Source organism: Periplaneta americana, chromosome 9, assembly GCF_040183065.1.
Source record: "Periplaneta americana isolate PAMFEO1 chromosome 9, P.americana_PAMFEO1_priV1, whole genome shotgun sequence".
Classification (NCBI taxonomy): Eukaryota; Metazoa; Arthropoda; class Insecta; order Blattodea; family Blattidae; genus Periplaneta; species Periplaneta americana.
In genome coordinates, this window is record NC_091125.1 from 45,809,680 (window position 1) to 45,833,115 (window position 23,436).

Below are 23,436 nucleotides of genomic sequence, written 5' to 3' on the forward strand. Positions count from 1 at the left end.
TAGAGGTTATCTGTTTATTTGCGTAAAGTAACACCGCACCACTGATAATGTATTACTCACTCTCGCTGCGGCTATCGCAGTTGCATGCTCCGGCGCGCGGTCTCACTCAATCTGAGCCTTCCGACCCAAACACACCATCAGTAAATTATTTGCACAGCGATTTCTTATTCGAATAGCGTTCTAAAACCAACGCAATTCTACGTAAAACATTTCAAAGAATATAATGATATTTTTTCCCCTTTTTAGAAGTAAGTCCCTGATATATGAAAACGTATTTAAAAAATATAACCCCCTAAAAGGGGGCCATTTTATATTTTGATTGAACACTAAAAATTAGTATATAATACTGCAAGTATTGCACTTTAAAATGATATAAATGCGAAATTTCTAAAATTGATAACCATTTTCATAATACGCTGCATCCTAATTTACGGAAAAAGCAACATTTAATAAATGACTAAATAATTGTGTCAGACCGAAAAAATTACACATGGGTTATTTAATTTCATCAATAGAATACATAAAAAAAAATTGGAGCAAATATTAAGTTGTCATGTTTCGTAAGTGTTCGATTTGACATGGAATGACTCATATGAGTGAATCACTGAAGCAAGATTTAAAATCAAAAGGAACGAGTCTCAATATACCACTAATGTATATCATCACTTATATTAATTTTAAATGTTAACTTATGAAAATATAAAAATATGAGAAATGATTACAGTATTCATTACAGCTATTTCACGTTAATTTGTAAGAAATAAGTACATAATCTACGTAAGACATACAATGTACATATGGAGTCAAAAGTCTTAATTTTGGGATTAAACAGAATGTCTTTTATGTGCAATCCAGGAAAGCGAAGTTTTATCTTCTTATTTGGTGTTAATTAAGTTATTCCCATTTGGGCGTGTCTTTTTTTATTGTCTCTATTACAGAGGAGGATCCTGAAGACTTACACCACAGTCTGAAGTTTGAATAATAGTTCAAGAAAAACTATAAATAATATTCCCAACATTGCAAAGGAAATGAATTGTTACAAAATCAGTAAAAGTATGAGAAAAATGAGTCACCTTCGTACCTTCATAATACTAATTTTATTTTAGTGATTCTGAATATTTTCACCTAAAATAGTATTATTCATTTTGATATTTTATGTGGACATATAAGGTTTGTTTCAGCATGATTCAGAATCGATTCTGAATTGCCTGCTCATGCACAGAAGCCCAATGTGCGTTCCAACAAGACTAGAACTGATTCCGAACTGATATTGAACTTCCAGTTTCCTGTTCCAACATGCTTTAGAATTCGTTTGGAATGAGTGAAATTGGTTCTCGATTAAGAGCAGGAACTGAGAATTCTGAACTGCTGACACATGCACAGATGGTTTAATCTGAAGTTATGGTTAAAATGCTTCGAGACTAGGCAGGTTAAAATAAAAAAGATAAGTATATATATATATATATATATATATATATATATATATATATATATATATATATATATATGTATATAGGAGGAATCTTTGTACAGACCATTGGTACAGTGAATATGTGACTTCTTCACATGTAGGAAACTAGAGATCTGCACAGACATGGCTCTTCTGAATGATGTACAGTATTACAGCACAAGTACATTAAGGAGAGACATAAAATCTGTCAAGGGTCATTAGTTACTGGAAAAACTTAACATCTTCATTTAAATCAGGAAATAAGATATAAAATTTTACATGGTCAAATCTTCTGTTGTAGGTGTTATGCACCCAAAATATTTTACATCTCTTCGTTATCTTTTCTTATCTGTTGATCAGTAAACAGACAACAATAATTTCAATGATTTCATTGCTGTTACTCATATTTTTTTACTGTAAATCAATCAATCAATCAATCAATCAATCAATCTTCTTAATGTATCCAGCTGTTTGCCGACAACATAAAGTCCACTGTAGTATATTCAGTTGTTGTTTTTCACGAAAAATGAGGAGTATTTTGATCGGGTGAAGAAGTCACATATTCACTTTACCAATGGTCTGTACAAAGATTCCTTCTATAAACATACATGTTGATGCAGGATTTCTTTGATTGTGGAAGGCCTACTGTATCGTGATCTAGCTAATGACTAATTTGTACCAGCCAATTAGAAGTCACTAAACAAGATGGCAGCTATTCATCAACATGTAGCATTGCCAGTTTTTACTTATATTTAATGCTGTCATTCACAGTACAACTGGAGCAGTAGTTTGACTGTCACATTCAGCTTCAAACTGCAGTTAGAACGAGAGAAAATATAGTGCATACAGTGCACGTGAACGCACTCCACTAAAATATTGCGATTTGTGCGGTTCTTGCAGCTTATACAGCATGGGCCAATGAATACTCATTTTAAGAGGGTTGATCAAAAATAAAATCATGAAACATAGAACAGGAAATCTCAAGAAAAAAAAAAACGTCCATTACCAGGCACAACTATTTCGAAAAAAAAAAAAACAGTGTAACTAGTTCAAAAACCAAAATAATGAAAAATAAAACAGAAAATCTCAGCAGAAAAAAAAAACATTTCCACATGCAACAAATTTTATAAGTCGCAAAGAATGCAGTCTTCTTTAAATCCCAAATTAAAGGAATGCAAGTACTGTAACTGCTCATATTGATAATCAGAAGTGCTAAAGAAATAAATTACAAGAGCCCACTGTTTCATAACTCAAGCCTAATTTTAAGCTTGATGTACCATCATTTCCCACTCGAGAATTAAGAGAGTTACTGAAATGTACAAACAATAAAACCTACATTTATTCGAACCCATTACAGAAAATTTGCTTTTCAAAAAGCTGATTCATACTGTTACATTAAAGGGGAAGAAATAAGCATCATTTGAGGAACACTCTCTGTACAGTAATAATAATACAAAACTAACATAATGTGTCTTTCCACATGCTTAAAGAAAGCACAATAAGCATCATGTCTTACTAGGTATGATATCTTACATCTCCACGCTGTTGCTCAAACATAAAATAAGAATTAAATAATAATAATAATTAATAATACTTCATTTAAATGTAGGATCTCCATGTTACAGAGAGATGGCTTCATCAAAATGAGATTTTCAAGAGAGCAAAAAGGCCATAAAAGATAAAAATAATTTTAAAATAAATGAAGTATGACAATACATAACATTCATCAATATTATATACAAACGACTTTTTTGTAAAAGTATAATAATTTCGAAGAAGAATATTTAAAGCTTCCTTTTTCTAATACATAAAATACATTTTTGGAACAATATCACATATTAAAACTAGAAATTTTGTCTTTTAGTTCAGTGTTTCTCAAACCGCAGATCCAAATGCATTACTAATGGGAAAATGACTAGAGAATGTTTCGTAGACAAGGAACTTTCGAATATAAAATACTGCATGTTACTTTATAAAAGTCCCAGTTATCACTCTAGAAACTAACTCGTAATTTTCTTCAACTGCATCTGTTATTGAAGAGATGAAGGATATGTCGAGTGATGTACCATTCTCAATTCCTGGAAAATATCAAATTCCTGCAGGATCACTGACCACACCAAGGAGCGTGAATGTGTAGCTTTTTTTTAGTCACTTATTTAACGACACTGTATTAACTACTAGGATATATGTTGTTGTTTTCTAATGCCAGGCATTTGACAATAAAGTCATTTTACCTCTTGCACTCCAATATTTTTCGAAGATAATGTCATGGTTAGCCACTGACGCACAGATTTTGAGATGTTCTGAATCCATTTCTTGATTTGAGTTGCACAATGGACAGTTAGGAGACTGATATATTCCAATTCTATGCAGATATATAGTATCGATGGAATTTATAATAGTGAGATGAGGCCAGGGATACACCAAGGTTTACCTGACATTAGCCTTACAGTTGGGGAAAACCTCGGATAAAACCTAACCTGATAATCGGCCCAAGTGTAGTTACCATCTTCCCACAAAAAGAAATCAGTCCTCCACCACCAGCCTTCAATTTCGAATGGGTTCCGAAACTGCAGTTAGCAAAGTGGTTCTAACTGGGAGCAATTAAGATAAAATGAATTTCAGAATGAACTAATTTATCAGGTTCATTAAATTCAATCAATATATAATGATAGTCACAATGACAAATGTAGATAGAAATGACTAAACATTTCCAATGACACCCTCTAAATATTCAAAATCACACAGCTTGCAAAGGTCTCAAATGATAGATTAATCTAGGATTTAAGTACTTTGTTTATATAGTTGACACAGTCTTATTAAATTCTGATAAACTGTGTTCAAACTGTTAAAGAAGAAATACAGATATGTATTCATTATAAAAAAAAATAGTAATTCTGTAATTCTGTTTTTATTTCAGAGAATTTTATTTCAATCACGCAGCAACATTATATTACTAAAGTAGTCAATTTTGAACGTTTTCAATTTTGTGCAAGATTGGACAACTTAATGTGAAAATGACTAGTACATGATGGTGAAAGACACAGTAATGTCTGTGTGAGATTTGAGAAACACTGACTTCAACAACAGGAACACGGCACACTTCAGTAGTAAGTGATGTTCAGTCTCTCGGATAAAGAGATTTTAACTTTTCTCGTGGAATGTATTGTGCTCCATCAAAATAGTTGAAATTCTCCTTGATGTCAACATGACGAACCTACAAAAAGTAATTCATACGTAGGTCTGTGAAAACATACATTAGATCTTTTATTTGAAAATGTTGTCAGTACAGATACAGGTGCATGTACACATTCTTTTAACACATATTGATATCAAAATATAATGACCATTTTTTGTATGTTGTTGGACTGCATCACATTAATAGGTCAGCAAGACGATGTTTCTGACTCAGGAATACATGCATTAACAATACTGCAATATCACGAATTCAGTGAATCATAATGACTGCAAATGGAAGAGTTATAATGCGACCACGATACTTACCCTTTACAGGTACAGTAGAACCTCTATTATCCTTGATAATGAAGGGGGTGGACTGAACGGTTAAGCAAAAAAATCGGATAATACGTACTGTACAATTTTTTCATAAATTAAGTGAATAATACTTGCATTTCTTAATTTCCTCCGTGTTCTTGTGTTTAACACGCTAGATAGTGAATGAAAAGTTCATCATTCAAGTCTGGTTGTCAACGACAGGTTTTTAAGGGGCAAGGAAATTCCTTGTAATGGCTGTCAGTGGAAACATAAGAATAATACAGGTCTCGTGTTGTAGATTTACATACTTTATACACTTTTGTTGATTTTTATTAAATTGCGCACAGTTGTAACACCAATCTCGTACTCTGATGCGAGATGAGCCACAGTTTCTCTTTCCCCGAACCACTCAATTATTTCCGTTTTTTCGATACTTAGCACAACACGTTTTCTTTTGATATTTATGGAATATATTTTATATAGAAATTCTACAGTACGGCAACTCTAACAGCAGATCATACTGTGTAAATGTCAAGGTTTGTAATAACATACTCTAGAAAAAATACGTACTGGTACTAATATAACCTATAGTAGTACTTCATACATATGAAGAAGACACTCTATATATATGTGTCTGTAACAAAAAAAAAATAATAAAAAATAAAAAAGCAAGAGAAAAATAGTCGGATAATCCAGCAATCGGTTAATAGGGTGACGGATAATCGGGGTTCTACTGTATTTACCAATTTACAGCATTTTTTACTTTAAAGACAATAACATCCAAGAAAGGGATAAATTCTGTACCTTGCTGGAACCAAATTCTGGACAGTTTCTTCCAAAAGTTGCCCAAATGTTATGATATCACATCCATATCATTTAATAAGGTCAAAGCATAATTAACCAAAAATAAAAAATACGAGTTCTCAAAACAATGATATGGTTGTTATTCTTACCTCGGTATTTTTCAGGAGCTCCAACTGTTCTTGTACAACATAAGTCATACGGGATCCTGAATAATCTCTATCATCAACAAGAATTGCATAATGTGGCCAGTTTCGAAGTGTCTGAAACAACAAAACAATATGTTGAACGAAATCTTTCAAAGCATAGCAGTAGTGGTTAGTAGTGGTAGCAGCAGTAGTACTGACCGTCTATGTGGTTACCTATACAATATTACGTAGACTTCCAATTTCATACAGCAAATATGTTCAGGAAAAAGCTTAACAGCACAGCCACTAGCATTTACAGAAGGGCCAGCAGAAATGGGTGGGGGAAACTGAGATGCGACATAACCACTCGGTCGGATAGTAGCAGTAGTACAGTGCAATTGAGAAGTTCCTCTGCAGTGCTTATATAATCGAAAATCCACTAGGCACGAGAATTCTAGTTACAGCATTGGACACTAAGCTGACTAAGCATATGATGGACTTGGGGTGTGAGGCGGTCAAACTGGAATGAATGCAGGAGTGCCAACTTCCTCCTGAGTTACTAGAACTAATGGAGCTGAAAAGGAACTTCTCATCAGCAGCAGCAGCAGGAGGAGGAGGAGTAGTAGTAGTTGGTTCGTTCACGAATGACCATGGCTATTGATGGCAGCTTTTGCACTTCAGTATCCACCTCACAGCCAGTGTTGTATGTTGTTATTTGCAGTTGTATTCATTGTTACCCATGTTATCCTCTGCGTGAGGTTTACTTTGGTGCTTAATTTTCAAGGTTAATTTAAAATTTCTTTGCTCAGAATGCCAAAAAGAAAGCGTAACTTTCCAGACAATATTAAAAGTCAATACCCAAACATTTGAGAGTTTGACTCTATAAATTCTAAAGTTGAGTGCACATTTTTTTTTTAAATTTTTTATAAAAAAAAAAAACAACTCTGCAAATGGTACAAATAAGGAAACTAGTTTCCTAATTATTATTTACACCTTATTTATCTAGAAACATTACATTAACAAGTGTGAAACAAGTATAAAGAAGGTAACTTTCAATCTTACAAAATCGAAATAAAGATGCTGAACTCTGTAGTTCATACACGCATTTACACATCCATATATTTCATTCACACTAACTCATTTTGTCCGAGATTAAGGACAAGCACAACTGTACATATCTGTAGATATCTAAATATTGCCGGTACTTCACATCAGAGATAGTTACATTCTTTCAAAGAATTCACTGCGAATTTGATGTTTAAGTTCAATGTAACATTTTGTGAGGCAGCAATTTTCTAAATTATACACACATGCACTTATATACATAGAACAAACTGCTCAGTCACAAATGTTCTTCTTTAGCCGTGAAAAAGTACATCTGTGTTGCATCTGAAATCAGATATTAATTGTAAACTTTTCCACTTTTCATAATTTATATTAAATGAGAAAGATTTCATCCATCGAAATAGAGTTAGGAAATGAGCCTAGGATGGAGGTAGCATTCCCTTGCTGAACCGCAATTCCAATGCGTTGACGAAGAAAACTGATATATCTAGGATCGCTGGTACAGGACAGTAGGCGTGTACCAATTTGTCTAGCAGTGTTTAGTATCAGTCATGGAGGAAGATGACGTAGAAAATCACGCAAAGGCTTGGAAACACAAAGAAGCAGTCAGTGTAAAAGAGCAAATCAGAAATTAACAACAGTAATCTCACTAGAGGTTTTGATTTATCTACAGAAAATCAGAACTCGAGTGGGATTTAATTGACTATTACACGATTAGAAGAAAGTATATAAAGATTAGAAGAAATAAAGTACTCTAATGCAATAAAATATTAATTGACTTACTAAAATTATATTTCACTAATGTTAGCTTCACCAAAATGTTCGAAGGGAGCTGCCATTTTCAGTTGACTGTCTTTGCAGTAAACAAATGATGATTGCAAAGCATGTTTTATAGTACTGTAAAGAATTTGCAGTTTGAAATGTTGGCAAACAAAGAAACAAATGCTAGAGAAGTGATAAAATTGTGTGATAAGCAGCCATTTTTGGTCGAAAGACATCCTTTCGTACCGTTTTATTGGTCAAAAGTAGTATGATGTAGTAAAAGTGTAATAGTCATCCTTAAAAAAAAAAAAAAAAAAAACTTTTGAAGAGGGATGTGAAATGGAAAGCTGGCAGCTCAAGAAGCTACATACATTTGTGTTCCATACAAACATAATCACAGTTTTAAGTCCATGAATTTTTTGAGAAAGGAGAAAATTTTGCCTATGTTATATTCCTACAAAGCTAGCTTGTAATATTTTCAGAAGCTATATTACACATTCAAAGACATGAAGCTACTGGTTCTGAGGTGATAAGGGCAGTAAAAAGCCTCCAGTTGAAACTTAAATCAAGAGAAAATGTAAGTTTTATGAACAGTGATTTAACGATGGTGAGTAGTAGTGAGGTGTGATTTGAAGACCTGTGATAGGTTTGTCACTAGTTCAGACTGTGGCTATAGTTCCAAAATCACAGCTTCTCTGACCAATTTGTGATTCAAAGCAATGGCGACTGATGTACATATATACGTCAACTCTAGAGTCCAGAAAACTGCAGATCAGAAGATTAACTTGATGGACAACATATCTAGGATCTAATTAAATATCATCCCACTGTAGAGGTTAACATCTGCATCTCTTTAATACTGAAGGTACAATGCACTCATTATGTTCTGCCATGAATGACCACTTTTGTAAACATTCTTGTGTGAATATACGCGTATACACATCGCGATAAAGAGCTCAGAGTATGTTATACTAGTATATTGTAAAACTCTTCTATATATATTTCAACTAGACTGTGACTATAACTAAGATTTTGTAGTATTATTAAAATTTGACATGTTCCATATTCTAGCTGTGAAGTGATGTACGAATACCATGGAATGTAAATAAATAAAATACAACACAATTGCCACGACAATTTCTTTCTGCGAGAAAAAAATAAAGTTTTTGCTTGCAGTCATGTTACTTAATTTCCTCGGGTGAAGAATTCATTGTAGAACTACTATTCACTAACCTTACTGCTGCCATATATACGCTGAAGCCACGATTCTGGTGCCTGAAATGTAAGGATAAATTAATTATGGTGACATATTTCTTATTTCATAATTTAATGAATATTTATTATTTTATAATTTAGCAATTAAAAACATTACACTCATGAAGCAACATAAAAAAAGTAATTCTGGAAATGATATTGTGAGCGTTTTATATTTATGGTAATAAATATACATTACATTTATATTCTCAAGCCAGGGTCACTGTATACAAAATCAGCAAATGGGGCATGATAGACGAGCTTTATACATCACTGAAAGTTGGTGTACTTGTAAATATATATGACCTATAAAATGTTTAAAATAGTTTTAGTAGTATTTTAAAAGATATAATATGTTCATCTGCACCAGTGGCATAAGCAGAATTTTGTTAAGGGATGGGAGGGGGGGGAGGTATTATTAAAATGTTTACAATTTACATTATCGGTATTTAAATGTTGTGTATTATTATTATTATTATTATTATTATTATTAAAAATATGAACTATCAAATGCACAAAATGTTAAATGAACATTTCACAATAAAGTCGAACTCAAACTAATGGATGGGTGAATAACGCTCTTAAAATGAGTTTAAAATCGACACTGCACAATATTTAATATCTGCACTGCAAAACAATATTTTCAGTATGTTTTATAACAAATTAAATTTCATATTCTGTTAGCTTAATTTTATTACAAGATCGTTAAAGAGTCTTCCTATGATTATGTCTTATGTCACTCTGACAGTGAAAAATTAGAGAAAGGAAAACGATTATGGATTAAAAAGAATACTCAAATCTAAATATGTAACTATTTTAAAAAAAAAGTTCAAAGGCGGGTTCAAACCCGGTAACCCCTTCCCCTTGCGTGAATCTTTCTACAGAATATACAGAATGTGGACTCTTTCTGTGAAGGGAAGTTTTTGCTAAACATCTGGAAAAAGTTAAATATTTGCAAATCTAATTGATTTAAGTTCTTATATCTATGAATATTGCTATCAAAAAGGAGTGCATTATATGGCAGTAAACATTTTTAATAGCCTCCCTACGGAAATAAAAAATGAATCTCAAAACATAAGATTATTTAGGGCCAAATTAAAGATGTATCTAATTCCTCACACCTTCTATTCTGTAGGTGAATTCATGACATTCAACAACGCTTCATGAAATTGATACTAAAAATTTGTGTTGTACTAGTAGACTATATTGTAAACCTCTTCTGTATATACTTCAACTAGACTGTGACTATAAATAAAGACTTTAAAGTAGTATTAAGTTTTTTGACTTGTTCCATATTCTAGCTGTGAAGTAATGTACGAATACCATGGAATGTAAATAAATATAATACACCCTCTGCAAACAACCAGATACTAAAACGGAGAACATCTAATATAGTGTCAAGCAATAAGCAAAATCCAAAAAGATATACCAACCCAGCTAACGAAATACTATTGGGAAGCTAGATGGAAAATGGAAGAAATTAAAAATTCAGAGCATTAGCAAACAACATAGAAACAATTTTCATATGTATATATGATGACAAAGTGAAAGATTAATGAAAATTCACAGAGATATCAGAAAAGTATCGTTTTGTATGTAAATAAAATATTTCAGTGTTTTCTTTGTATTGAAATCAATTTAGGCAGGTTACTGGGCAAGACTGAGGTTTCAAATGAAATCAAACAAGGTTACTTTGATTTCCAATCAGCTTCTACACAGCAATGAAACACACTTCATTGTAATATGGAAGCTGCCCTTATCCTGAAGCGGTTCATGATTTACTAATGGAAAATCTTGTCATTCATGAATAAAAAAAATCTCGCACTCCCAATGGGTAATGGCAGATCGCTCAATATAGTGACAACTGCAATTCCTTCTGAAGAATTTATTGACGACCTGATAGACAAAATTTAGACAGCCTTATGTTCTCTTAGTTTATCATACATTTAACAGACTCAGTTTCTAACCCACTTCAAAGAGAATTTAACAGAATCTAAATGTGGTACATTCTGACGAAAATTATTTGTTCATTGTTCAGTGGTAACATACATTGGTACAAGTTACATTCCATCTGTTGTATGCATATATATACCAAACCCAAACATTTTATACTTTTCAAAAAATCGAAAGTAAAATACTCTGAATTAATTGATAAAAAATATGAAACAAATTTTTGTACTTCAGTGTTGAAAAAAAGAGAAAGAGAGGGAGAAGGGGAGGGGAAGAAGGGAAGAGAGGGGAGGGAGGAGAAGGAAAGGGAATGACTGCTTAATTAAATTCGTGCATCCTGCTAGATCTTCACAGTCCTGGTTCCAGAAGGACGATACTCATGTTTGTTGGATTTAAACAGAAAACTATTGTCAACAATACAACCCAAGGCAGCAGCAAACGAAGAATGAAGAATCAATGTTAAGTTTTCATACATATTCATAATCAAAACAGAGGTAAAATATGGTGAAGAAAGAGTAGAACAGAAAAAAATTCTCTCCAGCACCGGGATTCGAACCCGGGTTTTCAGCTCTATGTGCTGACACTAGAGAGAATTTTTCTCCGTTCTACCCATTCTTCATGATATGGTAATGCAGAATTCCTGCACGGAAATGTATGTACTTCGGTACAGCATAGTAACACAGTAATAAAGAGGTACAATAGTTTTTGAATTAGGCTACTTTTTTAGTAACAGGTACAAAAAAAATGTTTTTAATTTATGGCTCACAATTCAGACTGGAATCCAAAAAAAAAAAAAACTAAAAGTGGAAAATTATCGAGGAAAATACAGTAATACATAACTTTTAAAATTTTCGTTCGATTTTCTCAATGTTAACACAGGCTAAACTTTAGTTAAACTCGATTTTGAAAGTAAAATGATGTTAATTTTAATCGGTTCCTTTTTATCATTTTGAATACATAAAAATAAAATGAAAATTCTGCACCCATTTGGTAATTCACTATGAGAGTGTAATGATGTTCTTGGTTTCATTGAGCTATCTCCTTCATTTTTAAAGCAATGACAGGCTTATGTGAGGGCAGCAATGAACCTCCAGGTTCCTTAAAAGCCATAATTAAGTAAGTAATAAGTAAGTAAGTAACAACTTATAGTAGACTGATGTAATGATAAGTGAAAATAAAAGTTTCGTTCAAATTTTAGCCTACTTGTATTTTAGAAACAATTTAGATTTAAGAAAAAGTAATTTTCAGTTTTTTTTTTAAGCATTCCTTGTTACAAAATGTTCAATGAAATAAGAGACAAATGTGACACGATCCACAACTTTTGGCTAATTTTACTGTTTTGACATAAAATGACACTGTAGTCTGTAATGTTATAATGAGAAATGGTTAAGAGAAAGTGAATGCCTAATGTCACAGATAATTTCTCACAAATCTATGTAAACACTGAAAACCGAGTCCTGAAAGTACAACTTTACTGTCCAAGCTGACTATTAACTTCAAAACCTTATACCTTGAAGGTTTTTGAAAATCTCCTTCAGCAGATTTATAATAAAATTTACGAAATATTTACATATCCTGTACATTAAATAGTAAGACATACCTTTGCTTGAAGATCCCAGCCTACAATGACACCTCTGTAGCCTAATGTACGGTGCCTCACTACTTGTCCTACTCTGAAGCGCAAGTGGGATGGCCTTTCTTCTCTCACTTCTAATGATGTAGCAAAGTATCCAGCCTGTTCTCTAAACCGCATAACTTCTACAGCAGGTGATTCATTTTCATATTTGTGACTGCTGTCATCTGGCTGGATGATAGCTGAAGAATGGAAACAATTTACGGTACTGTCTTAATCTTTCTTGCAATTGAATAAAACTAAACAGAGAGAAAAAAAAAACAACGGTAAGAATTTGACGAATATACACGTTTTCAATGTCCAATAGATCTTAAAAGCGTGTGTATCTTTTAGGCAGATGATGCTCTAGTTATCAATACTTAGCTAACCTTATAATCATCAACTCGCAAATATGGTTCTTTTCAATATTAAATTTGGCTCTGACTGACTGGACGGTGTGACTTTTGGTGTTCCTAATAAGTACTTTAGTACGATTCTTGGCATCTCTCAGTGCAGTCTCTACCTGGAGATCCGACTGAGGGACTATTTTACCTCCGGAGAATTTTACACTGAAGGACTCCATGAATATAAACAGTGAAAAATATAGTGGGACTGCGTTGGTGGTAATGCAGCTTATGTGGGTACCTCTTTGTTACTTGTTAGCTTAAACAACAAGTTTAAGCCCCCTCACCACAAGGTGAGTACCCATAAACCACAAAAGAAGTCAATTAAAATCACCAGTACCAGTTGCAGAAGACACAGCCCTGCAGTATATATTGACTACACCCCACCTCTGGCTACTAGCAACAGGCATCTATAATGAACACCGATCAATATATCCCTCATTTCTCGTGGAAAACAACTGAATAGACTACAGTGGACTATAGTGGACTTTATGTTGTCAGCAAACAGCTGGATACATTACGAAGATTGATTGATCAACTCGCAAATGATTCTTTCTTGGGACTTCCACCACTACAAAACAAATGCATCTTGCAAGACATCATCAATGAACACGACTTAAATAAAGGGTTCAGATTTTGCTTGATATTTCAAACATGTTCGTAAATATGAAGTGCCTGTGAAATTAGCCTGGACAAACTCAAATGTAGATTCATACTCACATGTACTGTGTATATTTACTTGCATAATAGACACCATCGTATGTGCCTCAATTTTTGACAGTAATATATAGAGGAAAAAAAATCCCCGCATAATGTATGCATTACATTTTCAATTGCTACCTGTGGTAATATAAAATCTTAAATTTTTAAAACAAAGAGTTAATTTATTACGACTGGTTCTTTTTAAAATGCAAAAATGAATTGTGAGTGGTTCTTTCTATAGTTTAAAAACTTTCAAAGTGCTACGGGCAGCATTTGATGGTATTTGAGTGTTGTGATAAATGAAAATCAAACTTCGCACCCTTCCTGCAAAGCAGAGGATATTCTTTACAAAAATTAAAATATATCAAACAATAATATTAGTTTGGATTTTACACATAAACCATTAAATTGACAAATAATTTGAAATTGGATAAGTTTTTAAGTGAAAATCTATAAAAACTAATGACTTCACCCTTTTCCCCCAATAATACTGATGACTTATATCCATTTGCACCTTTTATTTCTAGTGAAATAATGTAGGTGTAGGAGAATGAAATAACCATATTGTAATAGTATGATTATCTCTAATTTATTTATTTAAAAAATGAGTGGAAAATGACTTCTCACTACACAATGCAGTCTGAATAAGTGACAGACATAAAACCTAGCAACAAACCACTACTGATGATAATGTTAAATTTGTTAAATAAAAATTTAAAATTTCAATGCGTTAGACAGTGAAATTATTGTGGTATTTTATCTAGTGACTAGTTTCTGCGGAACTTTACGCTATTTTCGAACTTATAGTGAGATTTTGTGTTTCTTCCGGTTTCTTTTTCTTGGTGTGTTGGTGGAAAAAATATGTGGGTAGAGGTGGAGATGTGTTTGCAATATTGGTAGTGTTGTGTCTAACCACATACTCCCCAACCAAGATGCCAAGAAAGAAGAAACTGGAAGAAAGTGCAAAACATTACTAGAAAATGGCGTAAAGTCCTACCGAAACTTATCACTAGGCAAAGTACCATATTATTATAGTTTCATTATTTAACACTGCGAAGTTACGCAAGTTGTTTATTTAACAACATTTATCATTAGTAATATACATGTGTTAGAAGTGTGTAACCAAGAATGAAAACCAATATTCTTATGTTACGTTTAGTTATGAAAGGGCATAAACAAGGCTATTTTTATATATTTGCCAAGTCTAGCAGACGCAATATTTCTCGTTTTAATTTTGATAATTTTCTTCATCACTATCTTCAACAGTTTCTGGAAAAATATCAGGAGTTACATTAGTTAAAAGACCCTCATAAAAGTTGTGAAATAGGTGACATATGAGTCAAAGCAAGACAAGATCTTGTTTTTCTGCACTAGAATCAAAACTAATCAATTGCAAAACGGATGAGATAATTGTCGATTATGATCTTGGCCTTGTCTAGACAATGCAATTTTTTTAAGTCTGCAGACTTATCCAAGATGTCTTTGTAGAATAGTAGGCCTACAGTTGATCCCTGCATATACCTAAGCCATTTAACATCGTTCTCTGTTATAACTGTTTTCTTCATTCACACAATATTTTGTATACAAATTGGAATAGCCTATTCTAAGAAGTGTGCTGAGTTATCAGGTATACTTCGAAATTATGGGTTTTTCCACAAGAGTAAGCAAGATGCATCTAATCATGTGGATGGTAAACTAGAATCCAGTTTCTTTTTTCTTCTCAATTAAAGCATGTTCAGTATCACATTCTAAATGAGTACAACTTGGGATCAAAAACGTATGGTCTATAATGTCAATGGTAGGATCATTTCTTAATAATGCAGACATGTAGTTCAGCTATTGAACATGACCTATTGGAATATGTAACTGAATTGCGTAATAATGGAGTTGGTGTTTACACAAAATGTTGCAATACAAAGCATGTGAAACTGCAAGAAGTATGGCCATCAGTTTCACTGAATTTAAAGCAAGCAGGGAATGGATATGCTGTTTTAAAAGAAGCATTGAAGTCTTACTTAGAAGAATATCTCTTTGTCAGGGGATGCCGCAAGATGACGAAACCAGCTGTATGTGGGATATCAGGTAGGCCTAGTTATGATTTTTTCCCCTAAAATTTTTTCATCGCATTTATAATACACACCCTCGATTTTTAATAAAAAAATTATGGGAAAAAGTGCGTCTATTACGCGAGTAAATACGGTATGTAGTTCAGATTTTGAATTATGGTTTAATAATGGTCATGAAAGATAGAAAATGTGGTGCTGTCAATGATCCAAGGAGCAGAAATCACTCCTGGACCAATGTTTTCCTACATTAAATGCACTGAATATAGTTGTGACTCGCAATAACCAAGAGATTAATTTCAGAAGAAAATTAAACAGGACTCTACAATTACCACAACATTAAGAAGCAACCACTCATCTCCAAAGAGACTATTTGTAACATTCTCAATGTAGATAGAATTAAAAAAGTTTTCTAATTGTATTATTTTGTACATTACTTCTGATATAACTCGCGCACATTTCAATTATGGTACACAGATCGTTTTAAATAAACATTTTTATTTTTACTCTGTATTTAGAGCATATGCACGGAGAAGAAAGTGGATAGAAATTAATTTGGCTTGCCTCTTAATATCCATGACACAAATCGCAGCCATCTGAGTTTCCAAGACTCCAATTTCAACCATGAATCATGAAGACTCTTAAATTCATTCACCAATTGCAACACAGCTTGAGATCTTCCTGCTCCTGTTCCTATGTTTCCAGAAAGGAGGTACTGGGCTGGCACGCAGAGAAACAGTAAACCCAATTGTATGACTTCACGTTGTGTCAGCGGCATATCTGCTGTAATATTATTCAAAGAATACCAATGAGTCTCATAATATAACAAAATAATGATACTATGACATATATAAAGAAAGCACGGTTAAACGAGTGTTGAGCGACTTCCGCAGATTTTGGAATAGACACCGATGCACTTAGGTTAGGTTAGGTTAGTTTAGGCTTTTATTATCCCGTCAAGATGAAGGTGAAAGCGATTGAGTGTGATTTTTTGTTTTCTATGTTGGCAGTTCAAGTGCGTCCGTGTCTACTCCAAGATCGGCGGAAGTCGCTCAACGCTCGTTTCACCGAAAGCACAAACTACAAACTTGAGAAACACAGCTAAAGAAACTGTCCAGCATGTTAACGAACTTGATAGGGTTAATGATTAATTACAAATCTATAAATATTGTGTTTATCTGCATTTATCTTTACAAATCAGAGTATTTTTTTGCTGCTAAAATGTGCTGATTATTTATGTCTGCAGTCCTCTCCCCAAGAATTGTTTTTTTTTCTATCTATGTAAGAGCTTACAATCACACTACAGCCTATTATTGCATATTCTTCATTCCTAAGAGAATAGGCTATTAGGCCTATCATTGTAATTTTTTTAATGCTTACAGTTACAACTAGGCATATCAAAATTCCCTGGTCATAGATTAATACAGTGCAAGGATATTTCAGACAACACAGGAAAAACATGCCACAAAGTTAATTTTTTTCCTTAGTATGGGATGGTTGTTAAAGTCCTTAGGACCACATTTCTGTGATTATATAATTCACTGTTTGGTACCTCTTAATGATTCAGCTACAGCATCCAGGTCTGATAAAGCCCGCATAAACAAAAATGCTCCTCCATCTTCCTGTTGATATTCTCATCTGTTCGCAATTCATGTACTACATTCTGCTGCATTCTATACTGACCTGAAGATCGCAGCATCATATACATCGTGATTCACCATGGCGCCATTTGTCTGAGGGAGCTACACTCTCTGATTTACCGTGGTCTGCTGTGAAAGTCCCTATGCCTTTCTGGGATTTGTGTAGCTCCCCCAGACAGATGACACATGTAAGCGAAACACATTACTATGTCTCCTGGATCTCCTGGTCAACTAACTACTATTGAAGAAACTGAAGTTGAAATTTAACAATTTAAACCTGAACATTGTAATGAATACCTACTGTTGTTGAATATATGTTAACAATGGAACTATGTTATGTCTGTCCTCCTGCATATGATGGGAAACTTCGTTTCTGCCTAAATAAAGAATTGGCACTGATACAAATATTTGAAATTACTGTTTAGTAGAACAACGTTATAATTTTTACAATTTTTGTACTTTCCTATAAAATTTACTTTTTGTTGGTTACCGGTACACCTACAACACCTACAACATTGTTCGGGTGAATGATTCAATTAATGAAGTCGAAATGAGTCCGATGTCCAATGCTGAAAGTTACCCAGCAATTCTGCATCAATTGAGGTTGAGGAAAATCCTCGGAAAAACCCAAACCAGGTAACTTGTTGCAATCAGGATTTGAACCTGGGCCCACTTGTTTCACAGTCATATGCTAACAATTACTCAAGTTACACTTCGAAGGTCTACAATGGAATATAGAGAAATCACCGAACCTTGCAGCCCCTGCAATTTTTAGTATTCAAATCACAATAGAAAACAATAGGTACATACTTACTGGTATATAGAGTGTAAAATGTAATTTTATTCTCTACTAAAATGATCCAATATGTACAGCAGGTATATTTCTGCCATTAGATCTTTAAACACTTCTAACAAACGTAAATTAGCTGACGGATTAGTAGTGAGATACATAGTAATCAGTAAGTCTACATTCAATATTTCCAACAAACCCTACTGGTATATAGACCTAATTAATTTCAAAAATATGTTCTCCATGTCTGCAAACTTAGCAGAAGGTTAGGTCTAAATGTGGAATCTGCCTCAGTTCAGAATCAGGCTATTACCTAACGTTTCTTTATTCACTTATTTGTGACCATTGAAATCGAATACAGTTTTTGGCCACATGGCTCATTCACTGGGCTACACAGCTCTCCAGAGATTTCTGTCTTCACCTGCGTCCTGGTGGCCTCTTACTAGGAGACCATTGTCCACATGGTTCTTCCATTGGATTCATGGTCAACTGAGGAGACTCGTACGATCTCGACTTACTAGAACGTGATCGAACCACCAGTCTTCGGTTTCTTTCCCTAAATATCAGGATCTACAGATTTGTTTATAGAGATTTATTAATTTCCTATCATTTAGAATTCTTCAGTAATTACATTCTAGAAAAAGGCCAAAAATCTTTAACAACATTTTATTTTCGAAAGTAAAAGTACATTTTACCTAATGCTTAGTATCCAATAAAGTAGTTTGCTTTGTCATTTCTCTCAAAATTCATAACCTCAGTTCTCAAGTGGTAAATATGTTCATTGTTTCTTTGATGTATATTTTATTCGTCAGGCTAACTTTTTTTAAAACGGAATTAATATATTTTGATTATGAACACAAGAAAGAAGTCCGGTTAAATACTGCAGTTTAATATAATGTACACAGTTTTCCTTACTATCTGTTACGATCTTGAGAGAGAAACCTAACAGGTTTGAAGAGGTTAGTGTTAATGCAGTAGTATACAGGTATTATTTAATTTCCTTATAGTGTATTGTCAATATCTGCTGCTGTATTCAACTAAAGAGACAGAGGGGCCGAGATAGAAAAAGAAACAGATTTTATTATTACATTAGTGTCAACTCACCAAATTTTGTGTTATTTAGGTCTACTTATTACATGCTACACAAGTATTTATGAAATAAAGGCAATATAAAATCACAATAAACTGACGTCAGAGAAATTCGCTGTATGCTAAGAGCAATTAATTTTCATTTGTAATACACGTTCTATACATATTATTTAATCTATGCTTGTACACAAAACAGTCAGTTCTTGTATCAAATAATGTGCCAAGTTGCTTTGCAAATCTGATGGAATTTCGAACGTCATTTGTTCCACGTTCTCGATTTTCATTGGTGGCTCTGGATGCTTTAAATAACGCGGGAAAGTTTCGACGGATGGACTGATTTGGCTGGACAAAAGCAGTAATTTTTCATCACAGGTCGCTCAGCATTATTACATAATCGACAAAAACCCGTTGACAATTTAAAAAGATTTGCAATTTATTTACACAAATAAAAAAAAATGTAAAAAATACGTAGGTTTCATACAGCATTACGAGTAGCAAAATATGTACCGTGCAATAATAAAAAATAATGTAAACCCAATAGTGTTAGTCCACAGCTGTGGAGTAACGGTTAGCTTGTCTGACCGTGAACGAGCAGGCCCGGGTTCAAATCCTAGTTGGGACAAAATGCTGGGTAACTTTCGGTGCTGGGCCCTGACTCATTCTGTTGGCATTATCACCTTTATCTCAATCAGACACCATAGCAATTTATAAAACTTCCAGAATGACCCGAGGTTTGCTCAGCCTCCTACCAAATTGAGTACCTGGGCGTAAAAGATGGTTGGAGCGTTGTGCCGATTATACCAGCAGATTCTAGTGCTGAGGTCCAGAAAGCATGGGGCTCTACCCTCATGCCCCCTTCTCCCTCCCTTCCAGCCCCCCCCTCCCTCAAGTGCCTTCATGGCATGTATTGGGGCTACTTTTACTTTTATTGGTGCAACAATAACACGAAATATCATTTGTAGTAGCCTATTTCACACTGTTACTGGTGTGGCAATAGTTCAACACAAAGTGGTAAATTCCATCAAAAGGAAGGGTATTGCAAACTTGTATTTACAGCAAAATTTGTGAAAGATGTTAACATACCGGTAATAATGGCTAGGAATAAAATCAACGGATTTATAAAGAAACTTGATTTCTGTACACATCAATAACTTACAAAAATAAATTTGTTTCATTCCAGTAGGCCTACAGTATATTAACGAACTCATGGCAAATTTAGCTATGTAGATTTGATACAAAAAATATTGTTTGTTTTTTCCGTACATGTAATTAAGTTTATACAGTTTTAAATAAAAGTTTTTTGAGTATTTTCTGCAAGAAACTCGAAACAATTACGACAAACCTATATCTGCAAAGTAACGATTCACTGCTTCAAATAGGCCTACACTACTGTTTGCGGAAAATGCAACACCAAGGATGATACGTGTGATTGAAATAAAATTGATACCACAGATTAAATACATGACAATACACGAATGATTAGAATTACAGAATTGTACCTGATCTGTGACCATGAGATTTCAGTACGGTGTGAAGCCTCCATGCGCTGCAATCAGAGCCTCTAAGTGTCATGGCATGGATGTTTCTGGGAAATCTCCCTCCACGCAGTTTGTATGCGAGTCCACAAAGCAATGGGCGACACGTCTGACGAATGTGCAGGCCAGGAAACCAGTGATACCCATCATTCTTCGAAGAAGGCTTGCACAATCCTCGCCATATGTGGCCGGGCATTATCCTGCTGAAATATGTCATGTGGAGTTGCCTGAAGGAGGGGCAGTACCTCAGGCTCTAAAACCTCTCTAATGTAGTGGCTGTTATTCAGTTTGCCCTGAATATGTAGGAGGCGAGATCGCATATTGTATCCAACGGCACCCCAAACCATCACACTAGGCGTTTGTCTGCTATGCCACTCTACAATGCAGGCTCTCAGATTGCGTTCACCATGGTAGCATCTAACACATATGCGGCCATCATTGTAGGACAAGTTAAAGCGGGACTTAACCGAAAACTACATTTTGCCACTCAACACGCCAGTGACAGCGTTCATGTGCCCATTGCAGTCTGAGGCATTGGTGGTTTCTGGAGAATGGAAGCTGATGTAATGGCATGTGAGCCACTAGTCCAACCCTCAAAAGACAGCGGCGAACATTGAAGCAGACAGGTCCACACCTGTTGCAGTACTCCAATGCCGACTCAACACTGTGGATGAAGCTGTACAGTCTATCACGGCCATGTGGACAAGATGGCGGTCATCCCATGCTGTGGTCACATTACGTGGTCCACTACCCGCTCCTCTCCGTGTATGACCCTCTTCTATCCGCTGGTTCCACACTCACATCACTGTCGTAGCAGCATTCCCTGTACGAGTTGAAATGTGACGGTATGACAAACCTGCTTTGCGGAGACCAACCATTCTGCCCCGTTCAAACTCATTCATGTGCTGATATTGCGCCTTTCCATGTCGACGAGGCATACCTGCACTAGCTTTCATGTTTCCACTTCGTTTGGTGACACAAGAGACGTCACTGTTGGGCCAATGTGTATGCCATCTCTCTGGAAACGTAATCAATTATTGGTGGTACACTGTTCTACACATCGCCCGAGTTTGGAATCGTTTGGGCCATTCTTTCTGGGTGTTGCACTTTTCGCAGACAGTAGTGTATGTCACTTTTGTGGTCTTCAGTTCCAAAGAAAAAAATTGTTGCTGCTTATTTGTCTTCATTTCTTCAACGATATTTTGACAATATCGTAATGATGTTATAAGACATTCCACATTGTATTATTGGAGAAATACATTTTTTAAATTTGCTCTTAGCTTCTTTTCCCAGCATGGTTTCACAACTGGATAACAGATCAATTTTCCTTCCCTGAGCACAAGATTATTCTCTTTCAGGGGACTGCTAGAATTTTTGTATATTAATAATAAAACTGTTTACAATTTAAAAAAATAATCAACTTTGAATGATACCACAAGTGCTCTATTCGAAATGGTAATGTTTTTTTCCATTCTGTTTGCTGCTTTAAGTTCTTCTTTTAAAAGATGTATAAAATATTATGCTTGTTTGAGAGACTCACCGGGATATTTGAGCATCACATGCCACTTCAGTTTACTTCATTCCTGAGGCATTCTCCACAAATGATATATTTGACAGATGGGAACTGGCTTGTCTAAATAACTATCTTTCTATTTCCGTAACAATTTAAGAGCCTTCACATTGGAACTTACAGGAGAATTATAACAACATGATTTAAGTTAACCATCGCGAAATGGAATTGTGGTGCAATGAATGAACCAGTTACTGATTTGAGTAAGTGTCTTTTTTTATTCAGATGAAATTTTGTGGCACACAGCTGGAAATCCCTGGTCTAAGACTATCTTCCAGATGAAAACTAAATAAATAATTTTATGAGTTGTAGAACTGACCAGTTGCAACTGATGATTCTAGGTGAAGTTAAAATATGAAGACAGTTTTTTTTTTCAACTTTAACATTTTTTAATGTGAATCATAATAGACTACTGAAACAAAACAAAAGAGATATTAACATTAAGAGTTTGTGGCAATAAATTTACTTACACCACATTGTTTCCATTAATAATAAAATAACTTCTTACTCACCACCTTTTATTTGAGAAAGCCCTCTTATCCAAAACATTTATTGTGATCAAATGAGGGGCTTAGAACAAAAAGCAGGTAAGTGACGGAAACCTAGTTTTGAGGAAATTACAGTTAAAGTTCTACATGCAATGAAATATTATACACTAGTCTAGTGAAATGATGCCCATATAGCAGCACTGCACAGTGTGATCACTTACCTGATTTTATCCCAAAGAAACTTCCTTTTGGGCTATTATAACACGCACTTACCTCATTTTTTTAAATAATGTCACGTGCTTTTTGTTCTAAGCCCCTCAAATGGTTGATGATAAAATCTCAATTATAAACCTCAAAGAAAAAAAATGTTTACCACTCACATTTGCAATATATGAGATATTTAGCATTTGTTTGCTCTCCTGAAAAATTAAAAATTTTGGACACGAGGGATCTCTCAAATAAAACGTTAATTTATAGCAAAGCCCGCCAAAATTCCACTATCACGCTCTCAGATTTTCTGCTACTCATTGTGTCCAAGTTATGTCTATGCTACTCTTTAAAGACTGCTAACTTCTACCGTAAAAGTTATTACAATCTTTTAAATCGGGTAGGTAAAGAAAATATTAAAACATTGACTG

General features: G+C 34.3%; 1 protein-coding gene across 8 annotated transcripts in view; it reads right to left on the bottom strand.

Moving 5' to 3' along the window:
* Positions 1-19,449, bottom strand: part of LOC138705882 (F-box only protein 21-like) — a 26,349-nt gene extending 6,900 nt beyond the window's left edge. For 2 of the 8 annotated variants that reach the window (XM_069834609.1, XM_069834611.1), the window contains exons 1-5: positions 19,221-19,449; positions 16,251-16,469; positions 12,506-12,720; positions 8,935-8,976; positions 5,899-6,009 (exon numbers count right to left, since the gene is read on the bottom strand). In XM_069834609.1, coding sequence (XP_069690710.1) covers positions 5,899-6,009; positions 8,935-8,976; positions 12,506-12,720; positions 16,251-16,464 — 582 coding nt within the window. In that variant the 5' untranslated portion in view covers positions 16,465-16,469; positions 19,221-19,449. Of the gene's footprint in view, positions 1-1,494; positions 4,668-5,898; positions 6,010-8,934; positions 8,977-12,505; positions 12,721-16,250; positions 16,470-17,623; positions 17,813-18,811; positions 19,155-19,220 lie in introns of those variants that run through there. The other 6 variants (XM_069834606.1, XM_069834605.1, XM_069834607.1 and 3 more) reach the window with 6 other exon arrangements.
* Between the last annotated feature and the right edge of the window lie 3,987 nt (positions 19,450-23,436).